At 48.5% G+C, this 20989-nt stretch overlaps 1 protein-coding gene across 2 annotated transcripts; it reads right to left on the reverse strand.

Annotated features, from left to right (window-relative positions):
- Positions 1-8823: 8823 nt before the first annotated feature.
- UQCRQ (ubiquinol-cytochrome c reductase complex III subunit VII) lies at positions 8824-12002 on the reverse strand. Of its 2 annotated transcripts, none has more exons than XM_075900330.1 (3): positions 11872-12002; positions 10617-10784; positions 8824-9053 (listed from the first exon to the last, which is right to left on the reverse strand). In XM_075900330.1, exons 2-3 carry the CDS (start codon positions 10768-10770, stop codon positions 8959-8961), a joined length of 249 nt encoding a protein of 82 aa, XP_075756445.1. In that variant the 5' UTR covers positions 10771-10784; positions 11872-12002; the 3' UTR covers positions 8824-8958. The 2 variants fall into 2 exon arrangements, with proteins under 2 accessions (XP_075756445.1, XP_075756446.1); XM_075900331.1 differs by lacking the exon at positions 11872-12002 and adding an exon at positions 11631-11785.
- Between the last annotated feature and the right edge of the window lie 8987 nt (positions 12003-20989).

Genomic DNA, 20989 nt, shown 5'->3' on the forward strand with positions numbered 1-20989 from the left:
TTTTTTGGGAGGGGGGGCATGAGGATTTCTCAAATCAAAACGGGCATGATGCCGGAAAGTTTGGGAACCACTGACATAGAATGAGGATTCCACAACTGAAGTTTAAGTAAACACTTGTGTGTCACATTACAATAGGCAACTTCCCATTCAGTGACTCACCCCACCAGTTAGAGATGAGCCACATCTCCTTGTTTTTATTGATGAGTTCCTTTCCAGACAAAATGCTATACTAGTGATGCAAAGAGGAACAGAGGTTGGCTACCTAGCGCAGGTGGGAATGGGATTCTGCTTAATTGGTTACATTTTACATCCCTATATCAAATGAAGTTTTCCTTACCTATTTTGAGATCTGTTTCTTTATCTGGTGATAGTGGGTGCCATTAAGACAGGGTCTCCTTAACAGCCTGGTATCACACTATGGTAATGTAGTTTAGATGGAGTGACTCCTTCTATGTGCTTTATAGCTAATGCCTGCTGCTTTTTCAATCTGTCTGCAGATGAAGACCTTAGGCTTTAGGCCTTACAATATGGTTACAGATAAAGGCCATATCCTTACTGAGCTTGCACCCCTGAAACACCCCTCTAGTGTCCAACCCTGGCCCTAGCCCTGATCCCTTTCAGTCCCAGCCTGGAGCACCTTCTTATACCCTAAATCCCTCATCTCTGGCCCCAGAGCTCACATCTCTGGCCAGATCTCTCTCCCTTTCCCCAGCCCCGAGTCCCTTCCTGTACCCCGAATTCATTGGTGGGGCCACCCCTGAGCCTGCATCTCCACCCACTGTTTCATTAATATTCATGGCCTGCCATACACTTTCCATACTAAAATGTGGCCACTCCTGACCTTGATCATCTCTGGTATGTGTCTCAGACCTGCTCTTAAAAACCTCTGATGGAGATTCCACATCCTCCCTAAGCAGTTTTATTCCAGTGCTTAATTAGCCTGACACAGTTTTTCCTAATGTCCAACTTGAACCTATCTGCAATTTAAGTCCATTGCTTCTTGTCCTATCCTCAGAGGTTAGGAGCTGTTTGTCTGTCTTCTCCTTGTAACAACCTTTTACTTATTATAATGGCCTCTTTTCTTCAGACTGAAAAAATAGATTTGTTTAATCTTCCCTCATAAAATCATATTTTGTAGACTGAATAATTTTCATAGTTCTTCTCTGGACTTTCTCCAGTTTGTCCCTCTTTCTTAAAATGTGTAGCATCCAGAACTGGACACTATTCTGCTTGACAGCCTACACAGGAGGCATGGAAGAATTACTACTTGTGTCTTGCTTGCAACACTCCAGCTAATCTCCGAATGATTGTAGGGTGTGGGGGTTTTTTTGTGTAAGCATGTTACAGATTGTTATAAAGAGGACTATGATCAATTGTTCTCTCCTGAAGGTAGTACAAGACGTAATTGGCTTAATCTGCACTCAGAGATTTAGGTTAGATATTAGGAGTAACACTTGAACTGCAAGGGTAGTTAAGTTCTACAATCTAACTTCCAAGGGAGGTTGTGGAATCTGTCATGAGAGGATTTTTAAGAGGTTAGACGAACATCTGCCCAGGTTGGTCCTGCTTCTGCACCAGGGTCTTGACTTGATGATCTTTTGAGGTCTATTCCAGCCCTAGGGTTAATGCAATGCATGTACCACACTCTGTACCTGGTTCCTATGTCTACTCTATTCTTAGTGCACCTCAATCTAGTCAAGGGCTGTAGAGATCACTGAGGCTAGTGATCAAATGAATCTCTTTAGCTGAAGGGTGGGGAACCATTTTAGGGCTGGGGGCTGCTGTCCCACAGAAAAATCAGTTGGGGGCCATACCAGTGAGAAGCCCCCCCAAAAAACCCCAACCTCTTATCTGACTGAGAAGCATTCCTCTCCCACATCTGAGCCCGGGGGGAGGGGCAGTCTAGTAGATTGTGTGCTCCAGTATTGTGGTGGGCAGCTGGAGCCCCAATGCAGGTTCTGTACTGTGGTGAGGGGCATGATCCTTGTGGCCCCTGGGCCTGAGGTTCCCCACCCCTGCTTTAGCCCATTTCCCATTCACTTATTTTATCTTCTGGAGAACATAGTGGCTGTGACGTTCCTCTGGAGCTACTGCATAATGACACAATACACTTAAAATACACTTGATATAAAAAGCTCCAGTGCAGAAAGCTTTGTATGATCCCTATCCCATCAGCCTTGATGCAGAGGGGTGGAGTTTTCCACAACAGTTTAATGTGGAGATACTTGCTGGTGCCAGCTTGGCAAGAGGAATTTCCACTGTAAGACCCCATTGTAGGACTAACGCACCTTCAGTAAACAAGGAGCAGCCCTTGCATTTATCTTGTATCCTAATTTTGACAGCTGTTCAAAATGGAAATTGTAGGTAGTACAAGATTTTTCTATCCACCCTTTCCCCCAAGCCCTCCCTCCTTTATGCTTCTAGCTACCTCTGTGCTAGCTCACTGCAAGCAACAATTAAACCTTTGTACTCCCTCACCGGGCCTGCGCTGTAAGATGGCAATCAGTTGGTAAAGTACAGCAGGTCAAAAGGGCTGAGTTTGAAGTGGTGGCTTGTGCTGAACATGAGCCCTCTTTTCCTTTGCATCTTCAGCATAATTCTGAGGAACCCTAATATGTTCTCCAGCCAGTCTCCAGGTTGCCTACTTAGCAGCTGTTCACATAAGCAGAGGTGAGTGCTAAAAGCAGTTGTGCTTTAAGCAGAGAGCTGGGAAGGCTGTTAGTCACAGCTGTCATTATTCTGTACAAGACCCGCGACCACCTCTGTGCCCCAGTTTCCCCATTTTTTTAAATGGGGCTAGTACTCAGAGTAGGTGGTGTGGTGTGCTACAGGTTGGCCCTCCCTGGTCCAGTGGGGGTTAGGGGGGAAAAAGGGAACCGGAATTTGCCAGGACCAGGGAAGTTCTCCTGCCACTGGCCCCCTCATCCTACCTCTGGCTCCTTCAGTCCCACTGCTGGCTGGGTGATGCAGCTGACCTGACCCACTACCATAACTGCTTCTCCAGCCAGCACAGCATGGCCCCGATTGGGCTGCCGACCTGCAGCAGCCCTGGGTTTGCTGCCATGGCACTGCAGTCAGTGGCCCAAAATACACTTCCCTTGCAGGGCTGCTTGGCCTTACTGCCAGCCAGGCTGCCACAGCTCTGTCCACGCTGCCAGGCCTACCCGCAGCCTCGATTGGGCTCCCACAGCACAACCCTACTGCCAGACCAGCATGCATGGGCTGCCCAGGCCCTAGCTTGGTGGTTCTGGTTCTGCTGCCACAGCCCCAAAGGGGCTTCCCTTGGGACCAGGCTGCTCCAGCTCTGTCCCCAGGGCCGGGCCAGTATGCAGCCCCCAATTGGGTTGCTGCAGCAAAACTCCACCAGGTAGGCTTGCCAGATGCTTTCACCAAAAATCCCAAATATGGCAGGAAAAAGCCTGGTTGACCCCCAAAAAACCCAAACAAACCCCAAACACAAAAAAAGGTTGCTGTACCTTTAAGAATCCCCGTGCTCCTTGCTCTCCCCTTCCCCTCCCCTACCAGACACAGCAGGGGAAGAATGTCCCTACTGGCCTTCCATCCAAGAAAAACAGTATTTTCTGGGTTTTTTAAATCTGACAGGGCCAGAAATAATGGACTGTCCAGGTGAGAACTGGACACCTGACAACCCTAATGCCAGGTCAGCATGCACGGGCTGCCCTGGCCCTAGTACGCTGGCCACACCACTACCGCTGCCAGGCTGTTGCTGCCCGGCCCTGCTACCAACAGCTTTGCTTTGGCCCTCCTGTCCCAGGGTGCTCTCATTCAGCAACATGCCGGATGAGAAAGACCTGGTTTAGGGAGATACAACCTGTAGTTAATTTGTCTGTAGTGGACTTTAAAAGCCTGTGTTGTATAAACCTAACTGCCCCTTCTTGGGAAACCAGTTTAGCAAGCAGCAGTCTCTTTATTAGCTTGTTCATGCAAATCCCAGCTTCTATTTCTTCTGGTGGGCATTATAGCGGTGGAAGTCAACCAGCTGTCTTTATTTCCAGAACAGGTAAAATTAAGGTAATGGCAGCTTCCTCTGCCCTGTGATGAAAGGACAGTTGTGGGTGGTCACTCAGCTGGAATTGTTTACCAGAGGATTAACAAAGTATCCATATCCTAAGTGTGGGATGAAGGATTAGTGGGACTCTATGAGCAGGATGGAGATGCATTGCATCAGAATGCGGCTATTTTCCCATAGTTTAGCTCAATAGCCCCTCAGAGCTTGAAATAGTCCTAGGCTTGGCAAAGCAAATGCAGTAGCAGTGCTTTGGCCTGCAGCAGAAAGAATACTGGTGTGTCCCAGCTTGTAGAAACAGTCTTTCCCTGACATCCATTATGGGAACTGATACAAAGACTAGACTGCTTGTTCACTAAAATCACACTCTAGAGCATTGTATGAAAAAGAGGCTGTTTTACACTTTTCACCAGTTTTACTTGTAGAAAGAGGAGCCTGTTGTTTAGGCTTTGAAACTGATGAGTTTGTTGAAGGAGGGAGGGTGAAAAATAAGGGCTCCTGAAATTGCTGAAAGCTTGAAAAGGAAGCCTGTCTTTTCAGTAAAACCTTTATACTGCAGTCTAGTATTAGGAAGTCTTCCTTTGAGTTTTGCCACTAAGCTTACTAATACAAAAGCTATTGCTTACCACAATTTTGTCATGGGGGCTTAGACATTGTAGCTATTTTCAGTGCCCCGAGGGAATTCTGTTAAAAATAATTGCACAATATATTAAAATTGTGCAATTTTGTAAATAAAGTTGGCTCTAATATTGGCATGAGGTGCACAGGCCACTAGCTGCACTTAGGTGAGAGATCACCCACTTTCCCCAGTACTGGGACTTGGCAGTGAGGCTGCACCTAACCCTGACATCATGCAAGTGGTGTGCCTGCTCCAGAAACACGCTGGATCTGTTCTCTCCCCCTCTCCCTCCCCATCAGCTGTGAATGGTTAGACTCAGCTCAGCAGGAGCCAAAGGGGAATCCGGCTGTGGTGTGAGGTTTCTTTGAACATCTAGATGCACTGGAGCTGGTTTCTGATTGCAGAGACAATGAGATTTTGCTGGGGGTCCAGATGAAGGTGATTGGGGCTCAGCAGGGGAGGCTTAAGTGGGGCTGATTGTGGGGGAAGTGGGGCTTGATGGGTAGGGGTCTGTGGTTTATTGGTGTGTCCAATGTGGGGGATTAAGTTTGGTCAGGTAAAGGGTCTGCTTAACAGAAGCCCTAGCTGCTGTGTGTCACTCCCCCTTCCTCCATTCCCTTTTTTCCCCCTGCCCCATGCCAATCTCCTATTCCCCTTCCCCTGCCTTATTCCATCCTCCTTTTTCCCCACTGCCTCTTCTCCCCACAGCCCCCATTTCTCTTACCCAAAGGCTCCCAGCACTGGCACTAGGGTCTGGAGGCTGTAGCCAGCAGAACCCAGACATGGCCTCATTCAGCTGGGCAGCTGTACAGTTACAGAAATTAGAAGGGAGAGCAGCAGTGGCACATAACCCTCTGTGTCCCATGTCCCTAAAACTGAGCCCATGGCCTCCTTTTGCAGCTTCCCTGATTGTGAGAGGGTGAGGTTCTGTGGGGGTGCAGTTCTGCAGAATTCCACAAGGAATAAAATTTAACTCAAACCCAAAATCAAAGAGCAAGAGAACTAATTTTTCAGCAGCACAGGCTATAATAGTAGCCAACATGGTGATGTAAAACTGAGAGGTTGTTTGCATCATTTTCAGGATTTTCTATGTGTTTGGCCAACACTTAATATGAAGCTGATTCATTCCAGACAAAGCAGCACCAGCTTCTTCACTATGATAAATACCAAGCTATTAACGTATTAGGTGCAGTCAGTGTTCTTACAGTTCTGTTAACGAAACGGTAAACCACATGCCAATTTATCTATCTTTTGATTCCTTTAAATGCCAGCCAGTGGGGTATATGAGGGGCAAAATCTGCTCTTTCCCTGTCCACTGTCTCTCTCCTTAAAAAGCCAACCCTGTGAGCACAGTGATAGTTGTCACAAAGACAATATGCATTCCAAGAAAAGAATTTCACTGCATCTCTCCACTAGGACAATGTAGCACTTTAAAGACTAATAAGATGGTTTATTAGATGATGAGCTTTCGTGGGCCAGACCCACTTCCTCAGATCAAATAGTGGAAGAAAGTAGTCACAACCATATATACCAAAGGATACAATTAAAAAAATGAACAAATATGAAAAGGACAAATCACATTGCAGAACAGAAGGGGGATGCGGGGGGGGGGGGGAGGAAGGAAGGTAAGTGTCTGTGAATTGATGATATTAAAGGTAGGGAGAGTGGGATGTTTGTGAGTTAATGGTATTACAGGTGATAATTGGGGAAACTGTCTTGGTAATGGGTGAGATAGTTCAAATTTGAACTATCTCACCCATTACCAAGACAGTTTCCCCAATTATCACCTGTAATACCATTAACTCACAAACATCCCACTCTCCCTACCTTTAATATCATCAATTCACAGACACTTACCTTCCTTCCTCCCCCTCCCCCCGCATCCCCCTTCTGTTCTGCAATGTGATTTGTCCTTTTCATATTTGTTCATTTTTTTAATTGTATCCTTTGGTATATATGGTTGTGACTACTTTCTTCCACTATTTGATCTGAGGAAGTGGGTCTGGCCCACGAAAGCTCATCATCTAATAAACCATCTTGTTAGTCTTTAAATTGCTACATTGTCCTGCATTTTGCTTCAACTACCCCAGACTAACACGGCTACATTTCTATCACTCTCCACTAGGGACACTCCATGCACATTCTCTCAGCTGCCTAAGGCACAGTATGGCAGAAGGTTGCTTTTCATCCTCTAGGTAAAGGGTAATTCAAGCCAAAGCAGAAAAACAGTTGGAACTAGTTGTTTGGTGAGGCCCTTTTACCATGTCTGGCACAGCCTGTGTTGAGAGTGCCCCTAAAATAAACTAGATTCTGATTACTTTTTAGTTTAGAGACAATCTGGTAAAGACCTTGGCTATAAACATAGCTTTACAACAGCCATTACATACAGGATATATTGTGATGATACCTTAAGGTTACATCTGCACCGCAGGCTTCTTCTGCAAGAACAGCTGTTCTTGTGCAAAACCTTGCAGAGCATCTACACTGTACATGCGTTCTTGCGCAAGTAAATTTACAGTAAGGTGTCAGAACAGAGGGCTGCTTGTGCAAGTTATTCCTCTCCCCGTGAGGAATAAGCCTTCTTGCGCAAGGCAGCAGTGTGGATGGGCAACAGGTTTCTTGCGCAAGAAACCCCTATGGCTAAAATGGCCATCAAAGCTTTCTTGCACAAGAGAGCATTCACACTGCCATGGATGCTCTTGCACAAAAGCACATGACCATGTGGACACACTTGCACAAGACCTTTTGCACAATAACTCTTGCACAAAATGGTTCTTGCGCAAGAAGCCTGCAGTGTAGATGTAGCCTAAGTATTGCTTAGGAAATTAATTTTACTCTTACATTTGTAGAGGGACCATCCCTGAATTGGTAAGTTGTGTTTTGTCTTGGAAACATTACTACCCAATCTCCATTGGCCAATGAGTTGGACATGTCATACAAGAGCCAGCCTTCATGGTGCAATTTTCAGAATAGGGTAGGGGTGGTCAACCTGTTACAGGCAAAGAGCCAAAACAGTGGTTGAGTAAGAGAAGACATTGCCCCTTTAAGTGAAAACTCTGGTTTGTCTTTTTTGGCCACATCAGGCTCCCACCATTTTGCTTTGCCATGCCAGACAGCTCCCCTGTACCCAGTGAACCCAGGGGCTGGGGCCCTTTGTAGGGGCACAGGGGTGGCTTCATGAATATCAGGGTGTACTTTGAGAGCCGCATGCAGCTCGCGAGCCGCCGATTGACCACCCCTGGAATAGGGCATCAGTCTCCTTACCCATCCATGCCCTTTAGGAGCAGAGTCACAGCTTAGGGGAAGAGGGAAACATGGAAACTGGTAAAGAGGCCAAGGCAGGTTCTGTGGCTGGACTGCATACAGGGCTGGCAGCTGAGTCTGGAGTCAGGTGCTGTTTCATTCCTGACTTTGCCCCTGCTGTTAGCCCTAGGTTGGGAACGGAGGTATGGCTACTGGCTATCACACAACTGGGAACAGAGTGCTGCTGGGGCTAGGAGCTAAACTATGGCTGTAGGTAAGACTGGAGCAGAACTAGGGATAGGGAGAGGCTGGCCACCACACCCCTTTGGACAATCCTCCATCCACTCCTGGTGGGGTACACTCCACACTTTGAGGACCTCTCCAATAGGGTTAAATTCCATCTTGAATATGGTCCACTGACAGGGCTACAGATTTAGGACTGCGAACTGTCCATGAGCTACACCAGCTCTCTCTGCTACTGGCAATAGGTTTGCAAATAGAGGAGAGGTAGAAGGTGGTTCTTTGTAATAATTCAATCATACAGTCTATTCAAAGTTTCATTAAGTTCTACTTAGTGGGAAATACTGTTTTACCACCACCAATTTTGGCTGTTTCTTTTCATGCCTCTCCTTTAGAAAATGATACATATATATAAGACTTCAATCCCATTAAAGTCAACTGTGTCACACAAAAAATATAGGGTGTTTGGAGCTCATCTTTGAGTTTACTGTTTCGTGTTGTCCACCTGAAGACAACACCACATCAGTTACATTCAGTGTGTCTGGAACATCTTTATAAAGACTAGAGGCTCTTAAAATTAAAATTTAAATTCTGCAGAATTTAAATCTCTCCGGAAGCCTCAGCTCTATCCATTGAGTGAGATGAGGCCAATAGGCTGATCTAAAGCAGTAAAAAAAAATTCCACATGACAGAGCAAGGTGGAAACTGAAGTTTATTTAACAAGCTTTCACAGCCTGCTATAAATATCCTTGTGTGTGTGTTTGTGAGCAAGTTTAGAAACAAAGAAGGAAACTGACATTAATACACTGAGCTCTCCATATAAGCAGTATTACTCGTCATTTGCAAAGTCAGCAGGGTTCTTCCTTTTCAGTCGCTCAAATTCTTCATTGCCCCAGGTGTAAACAACATAGGCCAACACAAAAGCTTAACAAAAAAACAAAAGCAGTGAATATTTACAGGTTACATTACAGTAGTTACAACATGAAAATCTCTTGCATTATGCTGTATTGATTACAGTACTGGGCTAGATTCTGGTAGTGATACAGTGTAGATATGTTTTAAGCTGATTCTCTTTAGGTCTGAGTCCTTGCCAACACAGTAAGAGTTAAGGGGCTAAAAATCATCCTGATGAGTATTTGCATTCTGCCATTATTTTATTATGGGAACCTTGATTTGCAGGCAATTATGTGTATTATGAATGGCCAGGAGGCAGAGGTCTCCAACCTTTTTTAATGCAAGATCACTTTTTGAATTTAAGCGCAATCCAGGATTTACCTCAAACCCAAAAACTCTTGTCCTGCCTCCTTTGTGCCCCTTCTGAAGCTCTGCCCCTGCTCACTCCATCCTCCCTCCTTTTCACCACGCTGGGGGGCAGAGGATTGGGGCACAGGCTCTGGTCTTGGGCTAAGGGATTTGTAGTGTGAGAGGGGCTCTGAGCTGAGCTTGAGGCAGGGAGATGGGGTGCAGGAGGAGGTTCAGGGTACAGTCTCCATAAAGGTGTTTGGGTCCAGGGAACTGGGGTTCAGGAGGGGATTTGGAGCTGGCTCAAGCTGGACACTGCTTACCTCAGGTGGCTCCTATATGGTGGTACAATGGGGCTACCTGTCCTGGCCCTGAACCACTCTCAAAAGCAGCCAGCAAACTTTCAAGTCCTGTTGTGCCTCCCCCCCCACCTCCCCTGTGTGGAGCTAGGACACAGAGTGGAAGAGGGGGCACCCTGACATCAGCACCCCCTCCCCTCCCTTCCTGCACAGAAAGTAGGAGGTTCCCAGGGAGTAGGGGCAGCTCCAAGGCAAAGGACAGGAGATACACAGCAGTGGCGGGAGGGGACAGCCAAACTGCCAGCACTTGATAGCCTCTTGGCCAAACCAGTCAGGGTCACCCATCAGAAGCTCCAAGATGTACCAATAGATTCTGATCTACTGGTTGGTGACCACTGCCTATGGTGTGTAAAGATCTCTTCCTCAGTCCGTTCCTCTGCACTTATATCCACCCATGACAGCTGCTACTCCCATATCTAGAACATTTTCATCTCTCTATGTAGCACACCTGCCCCATGAATTCTCATACATTTTGTAGTTTTGATGATGGTTTTACTCCCTACATTTAAAAGCTGCTTCTAAAGTTTTAATATGAAATTCCATACTTTTGGGCAGGGAATGGTTATTTTATAAGCTTTTAAAACAGATACAGAAACACTAGGGATGTGAACATGTAACCATGTACATAGTTAGCCTGCATTGTTAAATGCAGCCTCCACCCCTGTGCTGCCTTGCACAGAATGTGGAGGAGGCTGCTTCCCAGGTGTAAATATGTAACTGCTGAAAGATACAGCAGTTACATGTTAAAATAAGGTTTTTTGTAAACATCCTTGAACACCAATCAACATCTTTAATTTACCTCAGGTGCTAATGGATTCAGTACTTGTGGTATACAAGCCAGTTCAGGAGGTACCAGTTTAAATAATTCAAAGGAATTAGAACTTACGAGGTGCTACCCTGTAGATCCGTGAGTGAACTCGCCGCCACATATTGGGAATTCCTTTAGAGAAGTAGTTAGGGAATGCCCTCTGCTCGAATGGAGACAAGCTGTAAGTGATCACATGCCTCACTCTCTCCAAGTTTCCAAAGTGGATACCCATTTTAATAGCTTGAACTGCAAAAGAATGTATGTAAGTTGTTTTTCTCTTTAAAAAAATAAGCCTGTTTAAATAACACCTGAATTGAATACAAAATATTAGAGCCTAAGCTTATTATAATCTGTTAAAGCATTTACATAAAAATATGCTGCACTTATCAGCCTCTATCAAAAACTGTTGAGTTTACAGGATGCGTTTCTGGGTACAGAATAGTGGGAAGATTCCTAGCAACCAGGTTTTATAAATACAGCACAACAGATCATGTAGTAAAGCAAGGCTACTCAACACGTGGCCTATGGGCCACATGTGGCCCGCAGCCCATTGGTTTGTGGCCCGTGGTGCAGTTTGGGTTTACAGGGGGCTCAACACGCAGCCTGCGGGTGGGATCCTTTGAACATGGCCTCCATAGGGAACACGCTCCACAACAGCGAGGCGTCTCCCAGGCGGAGGGGAACACTGAAAGATGCAAGCAGACAGGCTGGCTAGAACAGACGGGTACAGGGGGTTGGTGTTTCTAGCTCCCAGGGAGGAGGTGCTGGAAGCACCAGCGCATTGTGGGAAGAACTTTCCATTAATGCGAAAGAACCTATTGGTCTATATTTGCATGTGCACGCCACACACTGAAGTTGTGGCCCGATGGATGTGCTGTGAGTATCATTGTGGCCCCCGGGCCTTCCAAGGTTGAGCAGCCCCGTATTAAAGGCTTGAGCTCGTGGAGGGCTTAGGAGTGGGGTTACTGAGTACAGGAAATGGGCAATCGCCCCGGGCAGTGCGACCCAGCCCCCCCTTCCAGGAGGCACCTCCGAGGGTAACCACGTCCCCGCCGAGCTGCCCGTGGCCCTGGGTTAATGCCGCTCGCTCACCCAGTGGCGGGACTGGAAGCGGAACCGCCGCTCGCACCCGAGCCCCGCGGCCAGAGGAGGGACGCGGAGGCAGCACGCGGGGTCGGCCCCCCCGCCCCAGAGAGCGCGAGCGCCTGCGGGGCCGCGGCCCGACTGACACGGGCTGGGAGCGAGCCACGCGGGGTCCCTCGGCCGCTCCCCCCGCGAGGGAGATTCCCGCCCCCGAGGCCCGGCAGCGAATCCCGCGCCCGGCGCCTCTCACCCTCGGACTCCCAGAGGTCAGGTCTCCGCGGGCTGGCGGCCCTGTCAGCGCTTCCCTTCCGCTTCCGGGGCGCCGGCCGGGTTCACCTCGCCAGCCACGCCCCGCCTCCCGAGCGAGGGCGGGGAGCCAGGGAAAGCGGCAGCGCCCCCTGCAGGCTCAGGGAGAGGGCGGGAGCCCTACGCGAGAGCTCCCCCATTGGCTGCACAGGGTCTCTGTGGTCTCTGCCTCCCCCTGTCCCCTGGGTCTCCAGGCCCTTCTGCTCCAGCCTACGCTGCAGGGTCTCCAGAGTCCCTCTGCCCCTCCAGGGTCCATCAGTTCCCCCTCCACTATCCCCCCCCCACACACATCTCAGCGGGCTAGTTATGTGCCTTCCTTGCAGAGAGCAGCTGGGGATGTGTGGTGTGGCCATGCTGGGGACTTTAGCATCACTCTGAGGTCAAGGTACTAGGTCCCTCTTCTGCTCCAGACAGGTCATACATACTAATTCAGGCATAGGGAGTGCAGGAGCAGCAGCTGCTGCTATAGCCAATAGGCTAATGAACCTGGTAGCTCCAGCACCTGGCCTTGCATTTGAGACAGGTCTTGGTCCTTCAGCCCCGTTTTGCTTGTTTTGTGGGAGTTTCCTGAATTTCTCCCTGAAGTAGAAAAGTGTGCAGCTTCTTTCATCTACACAGCCTCTTCCAAGCACCTCCTTGCTCCCTCAAAGTCCTGCATCAGCTTCACTAAGAAGCCTGTCAACACCACATGATTCATCCAGAAAGATGGTTGCTGGCACTGGCACTGGCACCAATGATGCAAGAACGAGTCTGTTGAGCAGGGGAGTGAAAATAAACACGTGTGCTACTTATCCTTGTTCTCTTGTATGACTGCATATTGTACTGCTGCTAAAGGGTCATGCTGGCTAGAGGTGAAAGTTTACAGTAAAAAATTCATACTAGGTTGAAACCGTGTGCAAAGCACATTGACAAACCCCTGTGTAGCCCTAGCAGGTGGCAGTAAGTAGAATTCATTGGTATATTGGCATACAGATTCTTTAACAGTTAAAGTCTAGGTTAGGGTTACATTTTATAGTTATTTTTTTTCTACATATAAAGTAAATTCCAGCTAGAAAAATCTCAGGTCGTTCAGCTTTTCTGCCTCTCACTGTAACCTGCACAGTTGCAAGGATCAGGCTGGAATTCTTCAGGCTTGCAGCTAACCTGTGGCACAATTAGGACCTTCTACTATCATCTTTTATTTCCTCAACTTAGCCCAATGCCTTCACACAAATAAGTGTATATAGCAGCAGTTCCTAACCTTTTCCAGATGGGGACCCATTTTGACAATTCAGGAAGACTTGGTAACCAAGGCAATTCAAAAACAAGGGGAGAAGGAAGGGTAGAGCCACCTGGGGAGACACTTGGCGACCCTTTTGAAATGTAATGGTGACCCATATTTGGGTCCCGACCCATAGATTCAGAAACCCTGGCTTATAGTATCAAGATCTTTGCTAGTTGTATTATGAAGATTTAAGTCTCCCCACGAAACATCAGATTGTCCACCATGGCAGGCGGGTTAGCTATTGCCTGATCAGCTGTGTCAAGCTTTATGTAAAAACACTGTAGTTTATCACTGGGCTATTACAAGACTGACTTATATGGAGTGTTAGTTGTAGTGAAAGAGGTAAAGTAAGGATCTTTAACTCATTACAATGGAGTCAAATTCTTCAGATGTTTCTCATCTTGCCCCAAGCTGCTGTGATGAGAGGGGACTGGGTTTGTCCTCTTTCTCCCTGAGACAGGTTGCATGCTGAACCCATCATGCCCAGCCTCACTTCAGCACAATGATTTAAATGAAGAAAAACTAAACGTATTGGCGTTAAGGACCTGAGCAACACTAGTTCATTTAAAAAAAAAATCACATGTTCACCTCTTCTGCTTTCTAGTTGGAACCAGAGGTGAAGGAAAGAGGGTGAGCCCTAGTGCGCAGCTCTGGCAAAAGCTGGCTGAGCTCCAGCAAAAGCCAGCAGGGAGCTATTTAAAGAGCTTTCAGAGACCCAGGTTGCAATAGGACAGTACCTGCAACAAATTTTAAGTTACTTTCACCACTGGTTGAAGCTACATAATTCCCAGCCCAAAATATACTACAGCTTGGTCCTTCCTGGTCCAGCAATCTCAAGACCTCGGCTGTCCTGGACCAGAGAGTTTGCCAGACCAGGGAAAGGTCAGTGCTCCTCTGCTGGCTGCCCCACTCCCAGGTTCTTCTTCTAGGACTCACTGTCCTGCCACTGGCCCTATTAAGCCAGCTCACCACAGCTTCCCACCTCGGTGCCTGCCCACTGCTCCTGGGTGTCATTGGGTTCCCAGCAGAGACCGCTTGGCAGCTGCTGGTCCTGCTGCTGCAAGGTAGTCTCCGGGGTTCCCAGCTGGGGCCACCCTGTGTGGCTAGCCCTGCTGCTAGCAGGAATTCCCTAGCCTGGGCTGCCCAGACACCCTGCTCTATTGCCAGGGCTGCCCTGCTGCCATTGGGGATTCCAGCCACCAGCCTTGCTGCCACCAAGGGTTTCTCAGGGTTCCTGGTCAGAGCCACCTGGCTGCAGGAAACCCGGCTGCAGTTAGGGATGGAATCCCCAGCCACATGGCTACACTAATGCTGGGGGGTTCTCTGAAATGTTATGCTTGTTCTTTCAAAATTCAGTTGTAAACATTGACTTAATTCAGCTTTGGAACTTTACTATGCAGAAGTAAACTTGTGGTTTTACCTATCTTAAATTAAACAAGACAGCTATGTCTAGACTGGCATGATTTTCCGGAAATGCTTTTAACGGAAAACTTTTCCGTTATAAGCATTTTCGGAAAAGAGCATCTAGATTAGCGCGGATGCTTTTCCGCAAAAACACTTTCTGCTGAAAAGCATCCGTGGCCAATCTTGACGTGCTTTCGCACAAAAAAGCCCCGATCGCCATTTTCGTGATCGAGGCTTTTTTACACAAAACAAATCTCAGCTGTCTACACTGGCCCTTTTGTGCAAAAAGTTTTGCGCAAAAGGGACTTTTGCCCGAACGGGAGCAGCATAGTATTTCAGCCTGGACCTCTGGCAGGAGGAGGAGGCCCTCCATAACACCTGCTCCTGGCACCAGAATGCAGACATCTTCACCCGTGTGGCCCAGGCGCTCGCCCAGCAGGGCCATCCAGCCTGGACTAAAGTCAAGGAGCTGTGCCTGGGCTACGTGTGGGCCAGCGAGGGCAGGAGCAGACACCTGCCCCCACTACGACTGGTTCCACGCCATCCTGGGCCAGCCAGCCCCGGAGGTCCCCATCAACAGCAGCATGCACCCCCGTCACCAGGACCACTGAGGCGGGGGAAGGAGACAGCAGAGAGTCAGAGGATGAGGCCAGCACTGCCACCCAGCAGGCCCCCTCCAACAGCCCCGACATCTCCCATGCGTTCTCGGAGGCTGGAGAAGGATCCACTTTGCACTCACAAGGGCGAGGGGGGGAGCCAGGCACCCGGAGTGGGGGAGGGGGAGAGCATATCACTCAGGCCACGTGAGCTGCACACTGTGTAGCATTAGGCAGGAAGCAGCACATGCAACCTCATGCAGCCTGGTGCTGCTCACACACATCCGGCAGGACCAGGGGGAAGGGTGGATGCCAGCTGGAACCAGCCAGGGTGCCAGGGACTCAGGCTAGAGCCCGCACCTCCCAGGATGAGCCCCTCCCCCTCCCTGTTGAAGGTCTCCTCCCCCTTGTAAATAAAAACAGACAAGTTTTTCTCTTGAAAACAAAACTGTGTTGTTTGTGTTACTCGAGGTAACTTAATTGATTTGAGATGCCAATTAGCCAACTAAATTTAAGAAGATTACAAAATGCGGACACTAAATACCGTATCTATCACCGGTCGTTCCTTTAATTGGTCATTGGTTTGTGGCACAAATAAATACTGACACTAAGTAAAATTTAAACCACAAGACTATATTAACATAGATAACAAACAAGCAAGAAAGATTAAAACACGAACACAAAGAATGTGTACATAGTCTAGATGCAGGGACGATTGTAGTGTTGCTGGCGACCTCAATCCTTTGGTCCTTCCGGATCTCAGACTGCCAGGAGATCCCTCGAAGACGACTGGAATCGGGTGCACTGACTCGAGCCTTCCGCACGAACCACGAATCCTCTTGCTGTTCTTCGGGACAGTTCAAACAGGTGATGGTGGCCTAAAACCTAGCCTAAACTAAAAGAAAAACCCTAGCTACGTCTGACGCACCCGACGAACATGCACAATGACGGCCGATATGCTTCGAACCGACGCTGCCTGACGAACAGTCATGACGACGATAGCTAATTTAACTAAACCTAACTCTGGACCCAATTTAAATTGGTAGGTGCAAGCCTTCTGCTTGACCTGACCTTACAGATAAGACTAGTAGGAGTCTTCATACCCAACGGCTACGTCTACACTGGCCCCTTTTCCGGAAGGGGCATGTAAATTTCACTAGTCGTCGTAGGGAAATCCGCGGGGGATTTAAATATCCCCCGCGGCATTTAAATAAAAATGTCCGCCGCTTTTTTCCGGCTTTTAAAAAAGCCGGAAAAGAGCGTCTAGACTGGCCCCGATCCTCCGGAAAAAGTGCCCTTTTCCGGAGGGTCTTATTCCTACTTCAAAGGAATCTTCAAAGGAATCCTACTTCAAAGGGTCTTATTCCTACTTTTTCCGGAGGATCGGGGCCAGTCTAGACGCTCTTTTCCGGCTTTTTTAAAAGCCGGAAAAAAGCGGCGGACATTTTTATTTAAATGCCGCGGGGGATATTTAAATCCCCCGCGGATTTCCCTACGACGACTAGTGAAATTTACATGCCCCTTCCGGAAAAGGGGCCAGTGTAGACGTAGCCAACAAGTATAACCAAGGTTGGTTTGTTCAATGCAGTAAATTTACAATTGGGAGGTAAGGGGAGGGGAGAGAATAGGAAGGAGTTGTATGGGGAGACTGAGGCAACCCTACTATGGGGCCTGTGCGAACATGCCCATCAGGGCCTCTTGGATGCGCACTGCATCCTGGTGTGCCTGGTGGATGGCAGCTGTATGGGGCTGTTCATAAGTCTGTGCCTCGGCTGCCATCCATGTGGGGAGGAAGGCCTCCCCACTCCGCTCCACAACATTGTGGAGCACACAGCACGCAGCCACTACCTCGGTTGCATTCCGCTCACCCATCTCGAGATGATTGAGCAAACGGAAGCGGGCTTTTAAGAGGCTGAAGGCGCACTCCACTTGATTCTGGGCCCGGTTGAGGTGGTTGTTGAACCGGGCCCGGTTCTGGTCCGGCTGCCCCATGTAGGGCCACATTAGCCAGGGCAGCAGGGGGTAGGCCGCATCCCCGATGATGCAGATGGGCATAGACACAGCCGACAGTCAACTCCCGCCGGAGGAAGTAGGTGCCCACCTCCAGCCTGCGAAACAGTCCGGAGTTGCAAAGGATGTGCCCGGCCGGACCAGCCCACATAGGCGTCCAGGAAGCGGCCCCGGTGTCCACGAGGGCCTAGAGAACAATCGAGTAGTACCCCTTCCTGTTTGTGAAATGGGCTGCTCAATGCTCTGGGGCCCGGAAGGGGATGTGGGTTGCATCCAGGGCTCCCCTGCAATTGGGGAACCCGAGGGCAGCGAAGCCGGCCAGCGTAGCATCCACGTCCCACAGGCGGATCACTCTCGGGAGCAGGACATCATTGATGGCGTGGATGACCTGCAGAAGGGTGCAGAGAAACACAGGGGAACACATCACATAAGGCAGGGGACAGTGTGCTCTCCCTTGGCCCCCGCCCCCCCGTGATTCCCTCTGTCCTCACACACACACACACACACACACACACACACACACCAGGGCCCCCCCACCAGCGGGCCTGTACAAGGAAGGGATGGCCCAAAACCCTGGGTGACCCAGCATGGAGTCTTGGCTGCCCCTGGGCATGGAGTGCAGCACCCTCCCCACACAGGACTTACCTCCATAACAATGACACCGACGGTGGATCTGCCCACCCCGAACTGGTGTGCCACCGATCGGTAGCTGTCCGGGGTGGCCAGCTTCCAAAGTGCGATGGCGACCCTCTTCGACGGGGATGGGTGCCCGCAGCCGGGTGGTGGCTCTCTGGAGCGCAGGGGCGAGCCAGGCACACAGCTCCAGGAACATCCGCTTTCGCATGTGGAAGTTCCAGAGCCATTGCTAGTCGCCCCACTTCCCCAGGACCAGCCAGTCCCACCAGTCGGTGCTGGTGTCCAGTCTCCACAGTGGCCTCTCCACCCTGGGGTGGGGATGCCACAGGGACGCCATGGCCTCCCTGGTGAGGGAGTCCAAAACAGTCTGCGCCTCCTGGTCCTGGAACAGGAGGGCACCAGCCTGGAGCACCAGCTGCAGGTACTCAAATGGCCGGCAGTGGCCAAAGCAGGCACATGGCCACCCCGGCTCCATGGCAGACAAAACAAGGCAAAAGAAAAAAAAAAAGGCAAAAGCACTAGGTGGCAAAAGGCAGTGGTGTCCAAAAGGCAGAGGGCAACCACCAAAACTGCTAGGGCAGTCAGTCCCTGCAAGAGGTCCTAAAGCATGGAGCAGGAGAGAAACGGCTGTCCAGGGAGATCCCTTTAAGCACATGTCAAAAAGGAGCTCCAGCCCCCACCCTTGGAAAGAGCTGGTGCCCTTTTGCCCTCTGCAAAATGGTTCCGGGCTTCTGCTTTTACGCAAAAGTGCATCATAGAATCATAGAATAATAGGACTGGAAGGGACCTCGAGAGGTCATCGAGTCCAGCCCCCCGACCTCAAGGCAGGATCAAGCTCCGTCTACACCATCCCTGACAGATGTCTATCTAACCTGTTCTTAAATATCTCCAGAGAGGGAGATTCCACCACCTCCCTTGGCAATTTATTCCAATATTTGACCACCCTGACAGTTAGGAATCTTTTCCTAATGTCCAATCTAAACCTCCCCTGCTGCACTTTAAGCCCATTACTCCTTGTCCTGTCCTCAGAAACCAAGAGGAACAAATTTTCTCCTTCCTCCTTGTGACACCCTTTTAGATATTTGAAAACCGCTATCATGTCCCCCCTTAATCTTCTTTTTTCCAAACTAAACAAGCCCAGTTCATGAAGCCTGGCTTCATAGGTCATGTTCTCTAAACCTTTAATCATTCTTGTCGCTCTTCTCTGTACCCTTTCCAATTTCTCCACATCTTTCTTGAAATGTGGCACCCAGAACTGGACACAGTACTCCAGCTGAGGCCTAACGAGCGCAGAGTAGAGCGGCAGAATGACTTCACGAGTTTTGCTTACAACACACCTGTTGATACAACCTAGAATCATATTTGCTTTTTTTGCAACAGCATCACACTGTTGACTCATATTCAACTTGTGGTCCACTATGACCCCTAGATCCCTTTCCGCCATGCTCCTTCCTAGACAGTCGCTTCCCATCTTGTATGTATGGAACTGATTGTTCCTTCCTAAGTGGAGCACTTTGCATTTCTCTTTATTAAACCTCATCCTGTTTACCTCTGACCATTTCTCTAACTTGCTAAGGTCATTTTGAATTATGTCCCTATCCTCCAAAGAAGTTGCAACCCCACCCAGTTTGGTATCATCTGCAAACTTAATAAGCGTACTCTCTATCCCAATATCTACATCATTGATGAAGATATTGAACAGTACGGGTCCCAAAATAGACCCTTGCGGAACTCCTCTTGTTATCCCTTTCCAGCAGGATTTAGCATCGTTAACAACAACTCTCTGACTACGGTTATCCAGCCAATTATGCACCCACCTTATCGTGGCCCTATCTAAGTTATATTTGCCTAGTTTATCAATAAGAATATCATGTGAGACCGTATCAAATGCCTTACTAAAGTCTAGGTATATGACATCCACCGCTTCTCCCTTATCCACAAGGCTTGTTATCCTATCAAAGAAAGCTATCAGATTGGTTTGGCATGACTTGTTCTTCACAAACCCATGCTGGCTATTTCCTATCACTTTATTACCTTCCAAGTGTTTGCATATGATTTCCTTAATTACCTGCTCCATTATCTTCCCTGGGACAGACATTAAACTGACCGGTCTGTAGTTTCCTGGGTTGTTCTTATTCCCCTTTTTATAGATGGGCACAATATTTGCCCTTTTCCAGGCTTCTGGAATCTCCCCCTTCTGCCATGATTTTTCAAAAATCATAGCTAAAGGCTCAGATACCTCCTCTATCAGCTCCTTGAGTATCCTGGGATGCATTTCATCAGGACCTGGTGACTTGCTGACATCTAACTTTCCTAAGTGATTTTTAACTTGTTCTTTGTGTATCCTATCTTCTAAACTTACCCTCTCTCTGCTTGTATTCACTACCTTAGGCACACCTCCAGACTTCTCGGTGAAGACTGAAACAAAGAAGTCATTGAGTATCTCTGCCATTTCCAAGTTTCCTGTTACTGCTTCTCCCTCCTCACTAAGCAGTGGGCCTACCCTGTCCTTGGTCTTCCTCTTGCTTTTAATGTATTTATAAAAGGTCTTCTTGTTTCCCTTTATGCCTGTAGCTAGTTTGATCTCATTTTGTGCCTTTGCCTTTCTAATCTCGCCCCTGCATTCCCGTGTTGCTTGCCTATATTCATCCTTTGTTATTTGTCCTAGTTTCCATTTTTTATATGACTCCTTTTTTATTTTGAGATCATGCAAGATCTCCTTGTTAAGCCAAGCTGGTCTTTTGCCATATTTTCTATCTTTCCTACACAGCGGAATTGTTTGCTTTTGGGCCCTTAACAACATCCCTTTGAAATACAACTGAGGAGAGTTGGAAGTTTTTCCCTTCAGTCTTGCTTCCCATGGGACCTTACCTACAAGTTCTCTGAGCTTATCAAAGCTGCCTTCCTGAAATCCATTACCTCAATTGTGCTGGTCTCCCTTCTACCTTTCCTTAAGATCATGAACTCTATTATTTCATGATCACTGTCCCCTATACTGTCTTCCACTTTCAAGTTCTCAACTAGTTCCTCCCTATTCGTTAAAACCAAATCCAGAACAGCTTCTCCTCTGGTAGCTTTTTCAACCTTCTGAAACAGAAAGTTGTCTCCAATGCAGTCCAGAAACTCATTGGATAGCCTGTGCCCTTCTGTGT

Source organism: Pelodiscus sinensis, chromosome 17 (assembly GCF_049634645.1).
Source record: "Pelodiscus sinensis isolate JC-2024 chromosome 17, ASM4963464v1, whole genome shotgun sequence".
Lineage (NCBI taxonomy): Eukaryota > Metazoa > Chordata > Testudines > Trionychidae > Pelodiscus > Pelodiscus sinensis.

Excerpts from the sequence above, each read along its gene's own strand:
- UQCRQ (XM_075900330.1), bottom strand. The coding sequence starts at position 10,770 with ATGGGTATCCACTTTGGAAACTTGGAGAGAGTGAGGCATGTGATCACT. Across the intron at positions 9,054-10,616 it reads GATCTACAGGGTAGCACCTC|CTTTTGTGTTGGCCTATGTT; the intron begins GTAAGTTCTAAT and ends TTTTTTGTTAAG.